Raw genomic sequence first — 21,140 nt, 5'->3', positions numbered from 1 at the left:
AGCCAGTCGTTCCGAGAACGAACCTTATCAGTTTAGGATAAAATCCACTCCAGGTGGGAATCGAACCCGGGACATAACACGGTTCATTTGTTCAATAATACAAACATTGAAATTGAAACCTATCGTTCCAAGTACATACGTATATCTGGAAATTGCTAATATGGAGGATGGAGCTCAACATTTGAAGAAAACCTGCATAGTTTTCATTCCTTCAGTCCCAGCACACCACACAGTACTCTGCCCGAGTGAATGCCCACCCTCATGTTCAGAGTTACATCGGTAGCCTCCACCACAGACCTGGACACAGGACGGAAGAGGGTTAAGGTTTTTCTTTCTTTTTAAGAGGTTTGATAGAGGGAACTGGAACTGCTAAGGTCTCATCGTTCCCAAAGGAAAGAGAGAAGGAAGAGAGAATAGGAGAAAGCCAGTCATTCCAAGAGCGAACTTTATCTGCTTAGGATAAAATCCGCTCCAGGTGGGAATCGAACCCGGGACGTAGCACGGTTCATTTGTTCAATAATAAAAACATTGAAATTGAAACCTATCGTTCTAAGTACACATATGTATCTCTAGAAATTGCTAATATGGAGCTCCATATTTGAAGAAAACCTGCATACTTTTCATTCCTTCGGTCCCGAAAGGAAAGAGAGAAGGAAGAGAAGATAGAAGAAAGCCAGTCGTTCCGAGAACGAACCTTATCAGTTTAGGATAAAATCCACGCCGGCCGGGAATCGAACCCAGGACCTGGCACGGTTCATTTGTTCAATAATAAATAAATTGAAATCCAAACCTATCGTTCTAAGTATCTAAGTACATACGTATATCTGGATATTGCTAATATGGAGCTCAACATTTGAAGAAAACCTGCATACTTTTCATTCCTTCGCCGATATCTCAATGTAACACAACATTTCCATTAGTACCGGGAGCACATAAGCTGCTATTTGTAATGCAGCTGGATGGATAGAAAAATACTCTCAACAGATAGATTACAACGGAAGTAGAACGTGCTGAAGTTCAAGCACGTATTGATAGACGCGATCGAAATGGTAACACTTCACTACAGAACAACCGTGGAAAATAAAATAGGTGCATATTAACTGTAGACGATGACCTATCCCCACCCACACTCCACAGTCTGCTGTTCGAACAAACTTCAAAACAATGAAAGTGTAACAATAACTTTTCCAAATGTGTTTTTTTTTCTGAAAGGAGGTAGTAAGTTTATCTTTTCTTTTATGTAAGGAAAATAGCGTGTCCAAAAAAGAAGAAGTGAGCCAAGTTCACTCTGGCCATTTTTCATTGTTACACTTTGTAAGCAGGAGAGGCAATGTTGCTATAGGAATTTGCTGTTTTCGAGACAGGCAAAAAAAATAATAATAAATAAATACTTTGCAGGAAATTTCAACACCAAAGTTTTTTGAAGGGATATCATCAGTTTTTGTACTTTTTGTCAAAGGTATTTTCTAACTTTTAACCAACTATTTGGCAGGTATATTCAATGTTTGGAGTTTATTTATGTTTCTACAGCACAAGGTGGTAAGGATGAAAACGCCAACACCAGGATAGGACAAAAAATAGATTTTTCTACTTCTACTCGTTTAGCTTCTACTAACCCTACTACAGCATACAGTCCCTTATTATACGAAGTAATTTATCATTCTTTTTATTACAATGAAAGTACAAGATGCAACAATTATTTCATTTTTTTTTTCCACGGGAAAACAATTAGTCTATTCTCTCCTATTCTATTCATATACCGAACAGCAGCAAGGTTTTAATTTTATTCCCCTTTTCATAATTCCCTCCTCCCCATCACCAATTCAAAAGTCGCATTCTAAATCCCCGTGTATATTTTTATTTCCCATTCTGCCTATCCCATAACCTTATTCCCTCCCTTCCCTTGTCTTCTTCAGGGTTTATACGCATTTCCCGGAATGAAATTCCATGACTTTTCCAGAAAATTTCCATGAGTTTTCCAGAAAATTATGGGGCGGAGGTACTTAAAAATCAGTAAGATTACTCCTTCATTTAAATAAAATATGCAATATCCAGAACGTCAAGGAATATGTGGGGGAATGCGCCGCAGGCCGATTTTCGGAAAAACTTGATATTTAATTTGAACATTTTTAATTTTTGACCGGGTGGCAAATTCCATGACTTTTCCAGGTTTTCTTTAAATTTTTTACGATTTTCCATTACTTTTCCATGACTTTTTGGCCGATTTTCAGATTCCATGACTTTTCCAGGTTTTCCTGGGCGTATAAAGCCTGTTCTTTGTCCCTGCAATATAATTCTCTTTCTCCTCTCCTTCACTCCTCTTTTTAATCTATTCTATTCTTTCTCCTCTACCTCCGTACACTATAGGTAATTCTGTTTCTTTTTTCTCTCTAGTCCCCTCTTTTGTTTCTCCCTCGCCCTCTATTCCTCTTTCTACTTTCATACCTTCTTTTCCTTCTCTACGCCCATAGGTAGATAGGTACTCAATAATTCCTGCGCCCATAGCCCATAGTTAGATAGGTACTCAATAACTCAATGCTCTCTTTCTCTCTTCTCTTCTATGAATGAACTGTACATACATATCACTTTTGTTTGTCTCCATCTCTTTCTCTACTCTCCTGATTCCTCCTTTTCCCCGCCTCTCTCCTCTCGCTTTTCTTCAAACTTCCCTCTCCTCCCTTAAGCCCCGCCTACTTCGTTCGGATGGTAAATTACATGTGTAAATTGCATTCTATAATGTGTTTACTTCCTCCCATACAATATCATAAAATGTAATATTCGTCAAAAACACCTGCGAACTTCAAACAAGTTACTTGGCAGCAAAATTTCAACATTCAAGTTTTTTGATGAGAAATCATCAGTTTTTGCCACACTATTCCCATAATGATCTGAGCATACGGTAGTGCTGCGGGCCAAGTTCCATTGTACTTACGCGATTGCATCAATCATATCGAGTCCCATTTCCACACAGCAATGAGCGTGGTCGGATCTAGGTTCGGGTAGGCCGGATACACAGTAGTAACAATCCCCCAGGATTTTGATTCGGAGACAATGGTTGTCCTGAAAGAAAAGAAACATTTTCACCTTAGATTTAGATTTTTTAGAACTGTGTAAGTAAGTATGATGGTATGAAACAAATTTTCATTCTCAGCTCTTTAGTGGGACTTATGCGAGGTATTGTATATCAGTTCATTATTTCATGTTCTGTTCATTAGAAGACACAAATCTTTCTTCTTAAAATATCGAGGCCGTTCCCTCGGTTTAACATCGTCCTTTCTATTTTACAATATCTGCTTTATAAAATCACTCATTAGGTATTAATTTATTTGTTTATAAAACAGAAACTATAAAATAGAAAACTATACAGCCAAGCCGACCCAAGACGCGACGTTTTCCAAGAAAGACTTTCGTAATATTCTTCTCTTGCTAAATTTTCATTCTCAGCTCTTTAGTGGGACTTATGCGAGGTAGACATCAGTTCATTATTTCATGTTCTGTTCATTAGAAGACACAAATATTTCCTCTTAAAATATCGAGGCCGTTCCCTCGGTTTAACATCGTCCTTTCTATTTTACAATATCTGCTTTATAAAATCACTCATTATTAATTTATTTGTTTATTAAACAGAAACTATAAAATAGAAAATTATACAGCCAAGCCGACCCAAGACGCGACGTTTTCCAAGAAAGACTTGCGTAATATTCTTCTCTTGTGGTAAAATTAGTCTGAAAATAAGGTTAGGTTTAGGGTGTCAGCAATTTGAAAATGACGATGTTGAAGGAAGAGAAGTTCGGAAAAAATCTGCACCTAGATCTTGCTGTTGAGGTAATACATTATGAGATTACGGGAAAGCTACCGTGGTTTCTTTACCTCCCTATTTTCATCCCTCATACTTCCTTGTTCTCTCTCCTTTCCTTCCTTCCCAATTTTGCCCCTCTCCCTCCCTTTTTTCATCCCTAAACTTCCTTGTTCTCTTTCTCTCCCTCCCCTGAAAATAAGGTTAGGTTTAGGGTGTCAGCAATTTGAAAATGACGATGATGAAGGAAGAGAAGTTCGGAAAAAATCTGCACCCAGATTTTGCTGTTGAGGTAATACATTATGAGATTACGGGAAAGCTACCGTGGTTTCTTTACCTCCCTATTTTCATCCCTCATACTTCCTTGTTCTCTCTCCTTTCCTTCCTTCCCAATTTTGCCCCTCTCCCTCCCTTTTTTCATCCCTAAACTTCCTTGTTCTCTTTCTCTCCCTCCCCATTTTCATCCTTCTGACTTCCTCATTCTCTCTTTTGCACACAGTACACTTTTTTGTCATAAAAATGTAAATTTTCACTTAGACAAATAGAGACGCTAAACATTTTGCGCTGGCACTCATCTAATGGGCGCCATTTTGAATTCGTTGTAATGTGTTTACCGCCGGTTTTCGAGTTTTTTTTTCTGATTTTTTCACACGGAAGAAAAGCGGGAAATAAGATGGATAGGTGTTGTTATCAGACAGTCTGTCAATAGAGAGATGTGGAGAAGAGAGATTTAGCAGACAAATTGTTTTCCAAGGGTTTGATCGAGGTAGGAATAGTGGAATACATTATGGACAGGGACACATCAATCTTCAAATTGATATTTTTAAGTAAACCATCTTTTTCTCTTCTTTTTCTTCAATTTCTCTCTCTCTCTCTCTCTCTCTCTCTCTTTTCTTCTTCTCTTCTCAATAATCATATTACTTAGGTCTTGGATAAAGAGATAGGTATATTTCATTCAATAGAACTTCACTCTCTTTTAATTTAAAAACTTTATCTATTTCGCTAAAATTGTAGACAAAGAGGATTCAGCTCCAAGTTTGCGGTATTTACCTACTTGCAAAGGAATTATTATAAAACAAACGAAAGAATTACCTGGAGTATCTACTACCTACATAACAAGCTGGGTCCGTCCCTCCGGGAATTTTTTGTGCATATTATGGTCGCGCTTCGCGCTCCCTTGTTTACGGTCGCGCTGCGCGCTCCTGGGGCTTCGCGGGTTTGAGCATAGTTTCGCGCTTCGCCCTCTCTATTACTACATAATATATGTACCTACATACTTTCATGTAATGATTTAAAATCAAGACTAGAGCCCGTTCTTCCTTTATTCCTTTTAATGTTTCCTAATAACTACCAGTATAATGCTTAAGTCGCCCATCCATTTATTGGCCTTGCTCGGCGTAGCTTAACATATATGACGCTGAAACCGGTCTTAAATTAACGACTGAAGTGTTAACTAAAGCTTTCTCGCTTTGAATTCATAGGTCGTCGCGACAAATTTCAAGATCAGAGCTCATTTGTGTTAGAAAATGTAAAAAAAACTCCCAAAAACCATTTTTTTTTCTTTTTGGTTCTCTGGACAAAATTTGCACCACCACTTTCGTGTTCCTGGTAAAAAGACCTTTAATTTGATATATAGGTCGACCCGGTTTGGATAAGTCCTTCTATGGGGACAGACAGACAGACAGAAGACACCGAAGCGAATACAATAGTCCGTCCCTTATACCTTTTTATTACTATCGTAATAATAAAGGAAGGACGGACTAAAAATCAAATAATAATTACTTAGGGCAAGCCACAATTTCTTCTTTTTTAAGTGTCTTACAATTTCTTTTACCTATACAAACTTAATATTGCTGTATCGAGTACGATTACCTATTACTCAAGGGCTTATTGGCACAGTTATTCTACTCAAGGGCTTATTGGCACAGTTATTCTACTCAAGGGCTTATTGGCACAGTTATTCTACTCAAGGGCTTATTGGCACAGTTATTCTACTCAAGGGCTTATTGGCACAGTTATTCTACTCAAGGGCTTATTGGCACAGTTATTCTACTCAAGGGCTTATTGGCACAGTTATTCTACTCAAGGGCTTATTGGCACAGTTATTCTACTCAAGGGCTTATTGGCACAGTTATTCTACTCAAGGGCTTATTGGCACAGTTATTCTACTCAAGGGCTTATTGGCACAGTTATTCTACTCAAGGGCTTATTGGCACAGTTATTCTACTCAAGGGCTTATTGGCACAGTTATTCTACTCAAGGGCTTATTGGCACAGTTATTCTACTCAAGGGCTTATTGGCACAGTTATTCTACTCAAGGGCTTATTGGCACAGTTATTCTACTCAAGGGCTTATTGGCACAGTTATTCTACTCAAGGGCTTATTGGCACAGTTATTCTACTCAAGGGCTTATTGGCACAGTTATTCTACTCAAGGGCTTATTGGCACAGTTATTCTACTCAAGGGCTTATTGGCACAGTTATTCTACTCAAGGGCTTATTGGCACAGTTATTCTACTCAAGGGCTTATTGGCACAGTTATTCTACTCAAGGGCTTATTGGCACAGTTATTCTACTCAAGGGCTTATTGGCACAGTTATTCTACTCAAGGGCTTATTGGCACAGTTATTCTACTCAAGGGCTTATTGGCACAGTTATTCTACTCAAGGGCTTATTGGCACAGTTATTCTACTCAAGGGCTTATTGGCACAGTTATTCTACTCAAGGGCTTATTGGCACAGTTATTCTACTCAAGGGCTTATTGGCACAGTTATTCTACTCAAGGGCTTATTGGCACAGTTATTCTACTCAAGGGCTTATTGGCACAGTTATTCTACTCAAGGGCTTATTGGCACAGTTATTCTACTCAAGGGCTTATTGGCACAGTTATTCTACTCAAGGGCTTATTGGCACAGTTATTCTACTCAAGGGCTTATTGGCACAGTTATTCTACTCAAGGGCTTATTGGCACAGTTATTCTACTCAAGGGCTTATTGGCACAGTTATTCTACTCAAGGGCTTATTGGCACAGTTATTCTACTCAAGGGCTTATTGGCACAGTTATTCTACTCAAGGGCTTATTGGCACAGTTATTCTACTCAAGGGCTTATTGGCACAGTTATTCTACTCAAGGGCTTATTGGCACAGTTATTCTACTCAAGGGCTTATTGGCACAGTTATTCTACTCAAGGGCTTATTGGCACAGTTATTCTACTCAAGGGCTTATTGGCACAGTTATTCTACTCAAGGGCTTATTGGCACAGTTATTCTACTCAAGGGCTTATTGGCACAGTTATTCTACTCAAGGGCTTATTGGCACAGTTATTCTACTCAAGGGCTTATTGGCACAGTTATTCTACTCAAGGGCTTATTGGCACAGTTATTCTACTCAAGGGCTTATTGGCACAGTTATTCTACTCAAGGGCTTATTGGCACAGTTATTCTACTCAAGGGCTTATTGGCACAGTTATTCTACTCAAGGGCTTATTGGCACAGTTATTCACTTGCAAAGTGTGGGTACATTGGTGGTGTAGTGGTCAAGGCGCTCGCCTGGTAAACAGGAGGGCGTGGGTTCAATCCCAGCCGAGGTATGGAATTTTATCCTCAATATAATTTGAGAATTTGACCACAATAATAGTAGTAGCCTATTGCTGGAGTAAAGGGACTTTTCAGTCCTATGCGAGCAGTATAAATAAGCACTATTATTATTATTCCCGGACTGACGTGTATGTAAAAGAATGTATCTTGAAATAATGCGAAACCTGAATTTCAGATTCTGAAACTACGTATAAATATGAATGAATTAATTTTTCCTTCTTTACAAGTTCAAAGTTAGGGCGGGTTATGTTTAACAGATGTTCGAAAGTTAAGACTGACTTTTAACCTCTTGAAATACTCATACATTCAAATTTCCTCGAATACTGTTTAGCAATTTACATAAACCTCAAATTTCTCAAAAATATTCCGAACAATAATACCAAAGTAAGAAGTATGGTACTGTGCATTTGAAAGAAACAAATTGAGTTTAATATAAATGTTCTGCTTTCATTCCTTTAAATATTTTAAATTCCTTCAAATATTTCCCCCACGAATAACCCTAAAATTCTTCGTTTCGAAGGTGGTTAACCAGTAGTTAACCTCTGACAAATGCTTAATAAAAGAACAGGACTAACACAAAAAGAGAATAGATGGCAAATTTTGGATATCTTCGGAAACTGAAGCATTTAAATATTTCAAATACAAATCTAAATGATATATCGGATATCAGTTACAGTCAGCTGCTTGAAACCAATAACCTTTCGTTTTTGCTTCAAGAATTTTCTTCTTCATCTTAGATGGTAATTTTGTTCGATAGGGGTCGTATCTGCCAAGGTTTTTAATGAGGCACAGGACTTTTACCCTCTATAAGGAGACAAGCAACCCACCTTCTCATATTAACCTCACCCAGCCTGATGGGGGGCGGGAAAAGTCAGCAGCACGCAATGGCCCAGATGGTCACCCATCCGGATACTAACCACGCGCAACTTAACGGTAACTGTACGGTCGTTCGCGCTACTTTTTCGTCCCGGACTAGTCGAGGTGCACAGCATATTTGCTCGTGATAAATGTGGTCCTGTTTTTCACACCGAGAGAAGCTTCTCACTTGACTGGAGTTTATTTTCTTTTTTCTTCCCTTTGCTCCCTTCGTGTATCATTTTTCTTTTTTGTTAGTAGCCACACCAGGCGCGACGAAAAAGGAAAGAACAAAAATTGTGCGGGGAAACATGGTGTTATGGCCCAGGAAGAGGGTTGTTTTTTTATACATATAGGCAGTGGCGTAGCGTGGTCTAAAGTCAAGTGTAAGGCGTGTAGGGCACTAATTTCCATCACCATGCACATTACTACATAAGTTATGCACATGCTTCTTCATAAATATTTAAAGCCAATATTTAAGGGTATTTGAGTAAATTTAGAGTGTATGGCCGCCATACACGCCCTACATGGACGCTACGCCACTGCATATAGGGTCCTTATTTATATATATAAATAAATAAAATATGCTTTTGGCATAAACGATATTATAGTGTATATTGCCAGAACCCGAAGGGAATGTGAATTGCTCTCACAGACTATTGTTCCAAGGAAAAAATTGAACAATTGTTAATTTTATAACTTGACTTGGACTCAATCTCCAGATCCAAAGTCCGTGGGTGTAAGAGTTGAAAGAATTCTGCAACTTTAAACAAAGCGCGAAAAAGAACATTTCTCGCAGAAAATGGACCTAAAAACCATCTGTAATACCCCTCCAATATTTTCGATCCTGACCTATCCCCACCCACACTCCACAGTCTGCTGTTCGAACAAACTTCAAAACAATGAAAGTGTAACAATAACTTTTCCAAATGTGTTCTTTTTTTCTGAAAGGAGGTAGTAAATTTATGTTTCCTTTCATGTAAGGAAAAAAAATATGCTTTTGGCATAAACGATATTATAGTGGATATTGCCAGAACCCGAAGGGAATGTGAATTGCTCTCACAGACTATTGTTCCAAGAAAAAATTTGAACAATTGTTAATTTTATAACTTGACTTGGACTCAATCTCCAGATCCAAAGTCCGCGGGTGTAAGAGTTGAAAGAACTCTGCAACTTTGAACAAAGCGCGAAAAAGAACATTTCTCGGAGAAAATGGACCTAAAAACCATCTGTAATACCCCTCCAATATTTTCGATCCTGACCTATCCCCACCCACACTCCACAGTCTGCTGTTCGAACAAACTTCAAAACAATGAAAGTGTAACAATAACTTTTCCAAATGTGTGTTTTTTTTTCTGAAAGGAGGTAGTAAATTTATCTCTTCTTTTATGTAAGGAAAAAAGCGTGCCCAAAAAAGAAGAACTGAGCCAAATTCAGTCTGGCCATTTTTCATTGTTACACTTTGTAAGCAGGAGAGGCAAAGTTGCTGTAGCAATTTGCTGTTTTCGAGACAGACAAAAAAAAAAAATAAATAAAGACTTCGCAGGAAATTTCAACACCAAAGTTTTTTGAAGGGATATCATCAGTTTTTGTACTTTTTGTCAAAGGTATTTTCTAACTTTTAACAAACTATTTGGCAGGTATATTCAATGTTTGGAGTTTATTTATGTTTCTACAGCACAAGGTGGTAAGGATGAAAAAGCCAACACCAGGATAAGACAAAAAATAGATTTTTCTACTTCTACTCGTTTAACTTCTACTAACCCTACTACAGCTTACAGTCCCTTATTATACGAAGTAATTTATCATTCTTTTTATTACAATGAAAGTACAAGATGCAACAATTATTTCATATTTTTTTTTTCCACGGGAAAACAATTTTATTAGTCTATTCTCTCCTATTCTATTCATATACGAACAGCAGCAAGGTTTTAATTTTATTCCCCGTTTCATAATTCCCTCCTCCCTACTTCCTCCCCCATCACCAATTCAAAAGTCGCATTCTAAATCCCCGTGTATATTTTTGTTCTCTTTATTTCCCATTCTACCTTTCCCATAATCTTATTCCCTCCCTTCCCTTGTCTTCTTCAGGGTTTATACGCTTTTCCCGGAATGAAATTCCATGACTTTTCCAGAAAATTTCCATGAGTTTTCCAGAAAATTTCCATGAGTTTTCCAGAAAATTATGGGGCGGAGGTACTTAAAAATCAGTAAGATTACTCCTTCATTTAAATAAAATATGCAATATGCAGAACGTCAAGGAATATGTGGGGGAATGCGCCGCAGGCCGTTTTTCGGAAAAACTTGATATTTGATTTGAACATGTGTGTGTGTGTGTGTGTGTGTGTGTGTCTGTCTGTAAACAAAATATCTCGAGAACGGTAAGAGCTAGAGACTTGAAAATTGGTATGTAGCTGTCAAATATGACAAGGATGCGACACGAAACTTTTGGTTAAGACCGGTGCAACGCTTGGCGGCATTTCACCGCTTTTTGGCGGTTTTCGGTGTAATTTAACAAGATCTCGGGAACGGTATAAGCTAAAGACTTGAAATTTGGTGTGTAGTTCACAAATGTGACAAGGATACAACTTTAGTGATACATCGGGATCTGGTGCATTTAACGTAATATATCTACACGAGTCCACGGATTAAGAGTGAAAACTAAAGAGGTAGAAAACATTTCTCAACACACCACACACACTTTCATACCACTCTTCTTTTTCTCAAAATATTTCAGTTGACAAATTTTGTTTTTCTCTCATAAACTAGAAACTACATATTTGAAATACGCTCTCTATGATTTTTCTCAAAATATTTCAGTTGACAAATTTTGTTTTTCTCTCATAAACTAGAAACTACATATTTGAAATACGCTCTCTATGAGTCTATATGATACCACCCGGCCGATAATGCTATCTAGTATCTAACTATCTATGATAATACTGCAGTGAAAAGTTGAGATACATCCATGAAAGAACAAGGAGAAGATGAAACAGGGAAGTAAAGGCAAAAAAGCGAGGCGTAAAAAAATTTCAATGCGAAAAAAGTACCTATATCAAGCGTGCAGGCGCGAACATCAAGAGTTCGAAACGAAGCGAAGCGAAATGTAACGTACAGTCGTCGAAGAGAGGGAGAGAGAGAGAGAGCACTGGATTTTCTCACATTTGAGTAGGTAATCCGTCCCCAGTACCTAACACATGAAATGTTATGTATACGGGAAATACATACTGTTATGTACATAATATAGGAAATACAGGGTGTGACAACTTTTCTAGAAGGATCACTGACGATGAGCAACATTACACGTGCTTGGTGTCCTACTAATTGAAACTGAGACGGTTTCCCCTCTTCTAAAGCTAGTTTCCACTCTTTTGTAGTGGAAACGCCGGTACTAAACCATTGGAACTACAAGATGTACAAGAAAATCCATCTTGAAGAAAGGAAATCGTTTCAGTTTCCGAAAGGAAATAGCTTGTGGATCACTGACGATGAGCAACATTACACGTGCTTGGTGTCCTACTAATTGAAACTGAGACGGTTTCCCCTCTTCTAAAGCTAGTTTCCTCTCTTTTGTAGTGGAAACCCCGGTGCTAAACCATTGGAACTACAAGATGTACAAGAAAATCCATCTTGAAGAAAGGAAATCGCTTCAGTTTCCGAAAGGAAATAGCCTGGTACACCCTGTAAGATTGCAGACACACGTATATGCTGACAGCTATTGAGTATTGTGCAATAGGAAATGCATGCAAGGAGTTTAACGTCACCGTAAAACACTGTTCAACCTATGCAACCTGCGGATGCGGCAGCGAGAAGACGCATGAACATCTCCTGGTATGCGGCCAAATGGAGAGGACATGCACTCACGCAGATCTCCTTGTGGCAAATGAGAGGGCAATCTACGTCTCAAATTTCTGGGGGCGAAAAATTTGATGAGAAAGAAGAGGACACGGAAAGTAAGTGAGTAGGACGAGTTTTTAGTTTCCTTATCCTATAGGAAGGAAAGTAATGTGATCGGGTCAAATTCGATGGTCAGATTTTAGTGTCAAAACACGTTTTGAGTTTTGAGGTCCCTAGAGCCTAAATCCAAAGTTTCAGCCATTGGTCTGTGTGTGTGTCTGTCTGTAAACAAAATACCGTGACCATCATCTCCTAGTCTGAAACCCATAATGGATAAACATCTGCAGACACATCATCATCACACTCTGATGTTTATCAATCGTTTAGGTACGTATGAGACCGCAATTATATTGGACGCATCACAAATATTGTGAAAATTTAGAGTTTCACATCGCACCGTATGTAGGTATCTTTTTTGACAGTATGTAGTGGATTCTTCAGTGATGTAGAGGTCAAGCCTGTGGCGCTCACTACAACACTCGACACTAAAATAAAATCTTACATAGAAACCCAGGTTCTCGTTTCTCCACAATTTCCATCTCTGAAGTATACATATATAACACTTCCAAATTCTTGGCCAGCACCTGAGAGCTATGTCTAACTGATGAGTTCAAATAAGAACGAAACGCGTCTTAGGCTGCTCTCAGGTGTTGGCTAAAAGCCGCTCGATTGGTAGATTCGTATTAACCCATCTTTTGGGGCTGCTTGCCCCAAACACCTCGATTGTAAATAGGAGCTAGGGTGTGGGTTTAATCCTAGGGATTTTTATCCTCATTTATTTGAAACATTATTACTATCATTTTCCATAAAAAGGAAAGTAAAAAAGCGTTCTCCATTTTTATATGTTTTCCCATTTAAAAAAACTAAAGAACAATAACGAACAAAGGAAAGAGAAGAGAGGAGGGAGGGGTGAGAGAGAGAGGAGGGGAAAGAGAGAGAGCTTTATACCCACCATTGAACAAACGAAGAGAATTTTTTTAAGCTTTAATTTCACAATTTTCCATGGTCTCTTTTCCAAAGGCAAAATTACCAATACAAAAATAATTATTGAGAATGAATTGCAAAAGGAGGCACCTAATTAGTAAAGTTGGAGAAGCCCACAAAAATTGTGAAGAGGCTCTAACTAAAGATTCACTAAAAATCATTTATTCCATTATCTCACACATTTATAGCAGCACTTAATTATAGTGGATTTGTGGGTGGTTATGATTAGTGGATTTGAGGAAATAGGTGAGGATTAGGAAGTTCTAGCCCCTTTCACCTATAAGTAAACTTGGTAAGTTGTTCCGTTACAGGAATCTCATCAGGGTTGAAATGAAGTCGCGATTGTCGGATAGGACATTGGGTAAATGCTTCATATATCATAACAAATAAAAGTGGATTTATGTAGATTTCAATAGTCAACTCAGAGTGGGAATTTACTGCGGGCATAAAAGTGGACCACCAGAAAATACCATAGTAACATTATTGCGTAAGATTTGATAAGTTCCGATAATTTCCGTGTGAAAAATGCCATAGTAACATCATTGGGTAAGTTTTAGTAAGTTCCGACCATTTTTTTTCCATTACTTTTCCATGACTTTTTGACCGATTTTCAGATTCCATGACTTTTCCAGGTTTTCCAGTTTTTCCAGGTCGCGTATAAAGCCTGTCTTTGTCCCTGCACAATTCTCTTTCTCCTCTCCTTCCCTCACTCCTCTTTTTAAACTATTCTATTCTTTCTCCTCTACCTCCGTACAATATAGGTAGTTCTGTTTCTTTTTTCTCTCTAGTCCCCTCTTTTGTTTCTCCCTCGCCCTCTATTCCTTTTTCTACTTTCATCCCTTCTTTTCCTTCTCTACGCCCATAGGTAGATAGGTACTCAATAATTCCTTGTTTTTTTTCTGCTCTCTTTCTCTCTTCTCTTCTATGAATGAACTGTACATACATATCACTTTTGTTTGTCTCCTTCTCTTCCCCTACTCTCCCAATTCCTCCTTTTCCCCGCCTCTCTCTCTCCCTTTCCTCATTCCTCTAAACCTCTTCCTGCTCCCTTAAGCCCCGCCTACTTTGTTCGGATGGTAAATTACATGTGTAAATTGCATTCTAATGTATTTACTTCCTTCCACACGTTAGTTCTCATACCGGTGAAGCCATTTGCAATTTGCTCTTATTTCCCCCTCTTTACTTAACGGGAAGGGAGAGAGGGGAGGATGGAAAGGGGGAAGAGGAAGGAAAAAGAGATAGATTTTTTTCTTTTTTTTTACGGGGAAAGGAGAGAAAAGGTGGGAGAGGAAAATACAGAGAGAAGCTAGAAGAGGAGGGAGGGAGAGAGAGAGGGAGGGAGAGAGAGAGAGAGGGAGAGGGAGGGAGAGAGAGGGAGAGAATTCAGAGTGAAACTAGAAGAGAAGGGAGAGAGAGAGAGATGTATTCTCAAAGGGAGGAATACTTAGGGAAGAAAAGGTGAAATAAGGGGAGAGAAGAAAGGAGAAAATTGGACAGATGGAAAACAGAAGGTGAGAGGGAGGAAAAAAAATAATAAAGGAAGGTAAAAGGAGGGGTGGAAACAAAGCGAGACTGAGAGAGGAGAGGGAGTGAGAGAAACAGTGGAGAGGGTGAGAGCTAGAGAGAGAGAGACAGTGAAAGGGAGGGAGGGAGAGAGAGAGAGAGAGAGAGAGAGAGAACGTAAGAGAGAGAGATAGAAATGTTGAAGATATAAAAACTCTTCACTGGAATAATGGAATTGTATTTTAATGCAATTACCTCTCTCTGTCTCTCTCTCTCTCTCTCTCTCTCTCTCTCTCTCTCTCTCTCTCTCTCTCCCCCATCCTATCTCCCTTTCTCACTCTCCTACCATTTCTTTCTATCTCTTACTCTTAATTTGTATCAAATATGCAACCTCCTCTTTTCCTCTATCTTTTGCTTTTCCTCTCTCTCTCTCTTTCTCCCTCTCTCCATATCTTTCTTATCCTTAATTTGTATCAAATATTCTACCTTCTCTCTTTCTCCATCCTACCTCCCTCCTTTCCTTTCTCTCTCTCTCTCTCCCTCCTATTTATCTGCTACATCTCTTTCTTTTCGTTCTGTGCTGTCTACAGCAATTGTGTTGTCTCCAATGTTTGTGTGTTGAATATAATTGGATACAGTTAAAAAATTCCTTTACGAATGTATTTTGTGTGGGAGTAATTTCATGCTGTCTAAACGGTGCTCCATGTTATATGCTTATTGCTTAAGTATGGTGTACTTTCAGAAGCTTTATGCTTACCTGTGAAAAGGTGAAAATTAGGGGGGAAAAAGATTGTTCAGCGAAAGTTCTCAAACCGATACGTTATTCCGATTCTGATGAAATTTGGCACACATGTTCAATAATATATGGAACTTTTTTGAACAGTTTTGAGTCCTATTGAGTTAACGAGGGCCCCTCCGATCGATTAACTACTTTCTTTTACTTGCCTCAAGGTGGCCTCTAGATCTGGAGGTTGGTGGTTCGAGTCCAAGTCAAGTCAAAAAATTTGGTGTAGTGTAGCCGAACACAGTGGAAATTCCTGTTTTCCTTACTTACCTCACGTTTTCGTGTCGCTGTATGTAGATCTTGTGAAATTGTCCTTCCACGGGAGAAATGATATCATTCTTCATCTCCATGGCAACGTGTTGAGGTAGAACTGATAAGAGAAGACGCTCCTGAGAAATGATAAACAATGGTTAGATAGTAGAGCGGGAAGTCGCGGGTTCGAATCCCGACCAAGGTACAGTTTTTCCCTATTGTATTAGAAAAGAACTTTCGGGAGATTCTTTCGATAAACCAATATCCCTCCTATCAGAGGAGACAGTCTAACCATCTTCACTTGGAAATTCTTGTAAAGTATATATATAGATTGGAAATTCTTGGAACGCTGTGACGACAACGAAGTTTGGCTGTGTCTAAAGGTGTGTCCACACTACTCCACACATAATCAACCGGCCATCGATCCACATCAATCGATGATCGATTGACGGCCGTCGACTAGGTGTGGACAAAGTTTAATATCCTTTGATTTGATTAGCTTTATATGGGTTAAAGTCAATACCATCAGTTGACGTCAGTGAGAAAATCACTGATGCACTTTTATAGGGTGGGGAACTTTAGCTGACTCTCCATTTTTTCCAACTCTCGGACTCACCAGTTTTTCATTCTCGTCCTCCATTTCTAGTCGGGCCGCAATACAGTTCCTCGTGTCCAGGAAAGCTTTCCTCTGCGCATGCTCCATCATGGTGTGCAGTAGAATACCGATGATATTGCCCCCGACTAGCACCACCATGTTAGCCACCATCTGAAAAACCAAAATAACAAGGGGAAGTTAGAAAAATCTGGTGTGAACATCATACCAGGTTATTTGTGTTTCTTAGGTATGGCAACTCACGAGCAAGGTTTTTCAAAGAGAGCATCTACCTGCTGCCCATTACCCATACGAGATCATAAAAGCCAAAGAGAACTTTGCCGCAACGTGACGATAGACCAATTTGTAAAATTTTGGTCAAAACATGTCAGATTTAGGATTGGGCCTTTGATAAGCCCTTGAGGCCTTATAGTCTCCAGTTCACTGTATGAGTACCTCTGAACGGTCGTGGTGTAGTGAAGATGTGTGGTTTTCTGAAATTCACTGAAAATACTGAAATGTTGTATGAACTTAAGGTAGGTACTTCTGAGAGGTCTTGATGAAGATGTGTGGCCTCAAAGAGAACGTTGGGATGAAGAGGGTTAAGGTAGAGGTTCCACCCACACCGTAAGATATTACGAACATTGTACTTCTGAGAGGTCTTGATGAAGATGTGTGGCCTCAAAAAGAACGTTGGGATGAAGAGGGTTAAGGTAGAGGTTCCACCCACACCGTAAGATATTACGAACATCACTATGCACAAAATATTACGGAACATTAACCCTCGTTGACCCCCAAAGGAAGCTAAAGCTCAATGATTTCTAGTAGATTCTAGCTCATTTTCTTGAAACAAGATACGGAACATTAACCCTCGTTGACCCCCAAAGGAAGCTAAAGCTCAATGATTTCTAGTAGATTCTAGCTCATTTTCTTGAAACAAGAACCAAATATCAATACCATAGGTACAAGTAACTGTTTTTGGTAAGGTGTATGAAGGTGTGTCCAAACATAGTCGATCGACGAGATAAAACTATGTTGTCAAGGCAGTGTGGACGGTTCAGTCGACATCAATCGACGGCCAATCGACCATGTGTGGACACACCTTAAGAGAGCTGCCGTTATACGTACTGTGTTCTTTTGAAATATGGCCCCCTCTTACTCATGTAGGTATGTATTTCTTGAGATTTCCATAAAGTGTGTTTTCGCTTGTGTTTTACTCCCTGTATTTTCAACTCTTTATTTCTCATTAGAGGAACAAAGTCACCAAGCTTTGCTGCATTAGGTGAACTGTAATGAACACCAAAGCACATCGACGGTCATATTTTGCCTGACCCACAGCCGAGTTCACACAATTACAGCGGGACAACAGACAAAATATACCTACAAACATATGTAGGTAGGTATTTAACCTAACTAGGTAGGTGTCTACAAATCTACATATTCACCAACATATGTAGCTAGGTATTTAACCTAACTAGGTACATATCTACAAACATAATATGTACCTAGTATACCAATGTACAATTGTACATAAGTATGTGTATTGCGTTTGCGTTACCTAGAATTTATACCGGGGATCGAAGGAGATATGCATATTTTATGTAGCTATATGCATATTTTACGTTCAGGATAAAATCCGCCCCGGGCGGGAATCGAACCCGCGGCCTAGCGCTTACAAGGCAGACGCATTTTTTTTTTGTAGATATATTTTTTTGGGGGGGGGGGGGGGGTGAATACCTGCGGCCCGCCAATGTTCAACAAATATCAAAAATGGCCCTCTAACATTTTGAGTTTGACATACCTGCCTTAAATATTGACTTTAAATAATTCTTGTATTCTTATTAGATAGATATTGTGATCGAAATTAATGTCCGCCCTACACTTGGAGTTAGACCACGCTACGCCACTGCATCACAGCAATGCGAATTCTCTAAGGAGAGGCACTAAATCCCAGCACCTAGTAAATGCATACGTTTTTCCCGGAGGGTTCATCATACGCTTTTCCCGGAATGAAATTCCATGACTATTCCAGAATATTTACATGAATTTTCCAGAAAATTTACATGAATTTTCCAGAAAATTTACATGAATTTTCCAGAAAATTTACCATGAATTTCCCAGAAAATTTACATGAATTTTCCAGAAAATTTACTTGAATTTTCCAGAAAATTACGGGGCGGAGATATTTTTCATGTCTGACCCGGTGGCAAATTCAGTTACTTTTTCAGGTTGTCTTTAAATTTTCACGATTTTCCATGACTTTTTGGCCGATTTTCAGATTCCATGACTTTTCCAGGTCACGTATAAACCCTGAAATGGGTCTCTTATCACTCATAGGCTGGGCAAAGTGTTATAAATAGAATAGCGCGGCATCACTTTCCCCTCCTCCCCCTGGTCGACCGACCCCTATCAGCTTGTTACCGACCACCTGTAACCATGGAAACGTAAACAGTCACTAGAATAGAATATACCTTGTTTATCCTCCTCGAATGAGACTGAAAAGTCCCTTTACACCCACCAGCAGTCTGATGTTGTTGTTGTTGTTGTTGTTGTAGCGGCTTTTAGCTGTAGCCGATTGGTGATGGCAGAATAAAGAAAGACATCTTTTTATATCTGTCATACACCAGGTTGATGGTTTCTAGCCATGTTTGATTGGCTCGTCCTGAACGGCAGTCAACCATCGTGAGGACTTGTGCTTATTCTTTAAAAGCAGAGAGAACCCTTTGAAGAACTGCCAGCTTGCTAGGCTGGTTAGGGTTAGCTGTTCTCCTCCCTCTTTATAGTCCCATAGCTAGACACTAGTTTACTCTCTGTTTAACGTCCCCTAGCCAGACAACCCTTGACACTGTGTTAACTCTTAGAGATAAGATCGGCCATTAGAAAAAAATGAGGTATTCCATACCTCGGCTGGGATTGAACCCACGCCCTCCTGTTTACCAGGCGAGCGCCTTGACCACTACACCACCGAGGCAGAATAGAATAGATTACCTTGGTGGAGAGGCGAATATCGGATCCAATAAGCAGGTACCCAGCCCAGTTTATAGGGTGGGCGAAATGTTTGGTGTGTTGTACTGTTTGCATGGCTTCGTTTAGTGCCCTGCCTATGCGACAACCCTGTAGTAATGCTGAGTAGAGAGCGCGTAGCAGAATCTTAGCGGCCATGTGGGGAACCTAGAATGAAATAGAACAAGTAGAGTAGAATAGAATTGAATTGAATTAGTAGAATTCTGTCATTGGTTGATCTTTTTGTTTTTTAGGTTTGATAGAGGGAACTGGAACTGCTAAGGCCTTATCGTCCCGAAAGCGAAGAGAGAAGGAAGACAGGATAGGAGAAAGCCAGCCGTTCCGAGGACGAACCTTATCTGTTGAAGCTTCGCCCCGGGCGGGAATCGAACCCGTGACCTTACAAGGCAGACGTGCTACCAACCAAGCTCACTAGGCTGGCTATGTCATTCGACCTTTATCCTAAAAGATCCAGAGGCGAACTTTATCTTAGACAAATATTAAGGTTCGTTCTCGGAACGGCTGGCTTTTTCCTATCCCGTCTTCCTCTCTTCGCCTTCGGGACTATAGGACCTTCGTTGTCACAGTTCCCTCTTTCTTCTTCTTAGCTTTTTCCTCACTCAGGTGGGGTCGGCGTTTTTTGATAGCTACTTCCACCTGCCTCGGTTATTTACATCTTCCTCTGATAACCCCTTCTCTTCCAGGTCTTTGCAGTTCTCTCTTTATAAAACTTAAAAAAGGACTTTCCACATTTTGTCGACGTCGCTACTCAAACTAGTCTCGTGGAATTTGACGATACCTGTCACACACACAGAAGTTATGTCACAATAGAATTAGAGTAGGATTACACTCAATCACAAAATTACCTAAGACAGTTCGAAAAATCTCCATAACTTCTACCTTTTCAATGTGGATGGTATTTAAAGGGGACATACCAAATATTTTTTTCAATCATATGTACAACATATTGTTGGCCAAAATGATCATTAAGTGTCGACGTCGCTACTCAAACTAGTCTCGTGGAATTTGACGATACCTGTCACACACACAGAAGTTATGTCACAATAGAATTAGAGTAGAATTACACTCAATCACAAAATTACTTCAGACAGTTCGAAAAATCTCCAGAACTTCTACCTTTTCAAGGATGGTACTTATAGGGGACATACCAAATATTTTTTTCAATCATATGTACAACATATTGTTGGCCAAAATGATCATTAAGGTTTCTTTTTATGGCCTTTCTACGTTCAAGACCTTTCAGTGAGAATTCGTTCTGCTTCTGAAAGTTTCCCGAGAGGGAAATACACGTCATATCGACTGCTATCATCTAGTCTTGTTTACCTTTGCCGGGTACTATAAGCCACGAGTACAAATAATTCCGAGAACGAACATTATCCCATCAGGATAAAATCCGCCCCGGGCGGGAATCGAACCCGCGGCCTAGCGCTTACAAGGCAGACGCTCATTAAGGTTTCTTTTTATGGTCTTTCTGCGTTCAAGACCTTTCGGTGAGAACTCGTTCCGCTTCTGAAAGTTTCCCGAGAGGGAAATACACGTCATCTCGACTGCTATCATCTAGTCTTGTTTACCTTTGCCGGGTACTATAAGCCAGGAGTACAAATACCCCGCCGTCAGACTGTAGTACAATACACAGGCTTTCTGCTTGTTCACCAGGTCCATAAGGCAAGACGGAGTTGCTGCTTGATTCAGCAGAGAGCCGTGACCTTGACGTTGAATCAGCAGATCTACAAACGTACGCGTGCGACCTCGCTCAGCAATCAGCAGGGCTTCGTCCGGTTTATTCAGCAGCACTAGGATCCTCTGAGGAAATAAAATTATGGTGAAATTTAGACTTTGTCCTAATGTTGTTGTTGT

General features: G+C 39.6%; 1 protein-coding gene across 1 annotated transcript in view; it reads right to left on the bottom strand.

The window, feature by feature from the left end:
* The window catches only part of LOC103514692 (Ca(2+)/calmodulin-responsive adenylate cyclase-like), a gene marked incomplete at its 5' end in the record, with an annotated part of 77,991 nt that extends 56,905 nt beyond the window's left edge, over positions 1-21,086 (bottom strand). Inside the window, 6 exons of the mRNA XM_026827591.1 lie at positions 2,933-3,060; positions 15,691-15,804; positions 16,284-16,433; positions 19,248-19,430; positions 20,261-20,298; positions 20,855-21,086. Coding sequence (XP_026683392.1) covers positions 2,933-3,060; positions 15,691-15,804; positions 16,284-16,433; positions 19,248-19,430; positions 20,261-20,298; positions 20,855-21,086 — 845 coding nt within the window. The remainder of the gene's footprint in view (positions 1-2,932; positions 3,061-15,690; positions 15,805-16,283; positions 16,434-19,247; positions 19,431-20,260; positions 20,299-20,854) is intronic.
* Between the last annotated feature and the right edge of the window lie 54 nt (positions 21,087-21,140).

Source organism: Diaphorina citri, unplaced genomic scaffold, assembly GCF_000475195.1.
Source record: "Diaphorina citri unplaced genomic scaffold, Diaci psyllid genome assembly version 1.1 scaffold1203, whole genome shotgun sequence".
Taxonomy (NCBI): domain Eukaryota; kingdom Metazoa; phylum Arthropoda; class Insecta; order Hemiptera; family Psyllidae; genus Diaphorina; species Diaphorina citri.
This window is presented reverse-complemented; position numbering and strand designations above follow the sequence as displayed.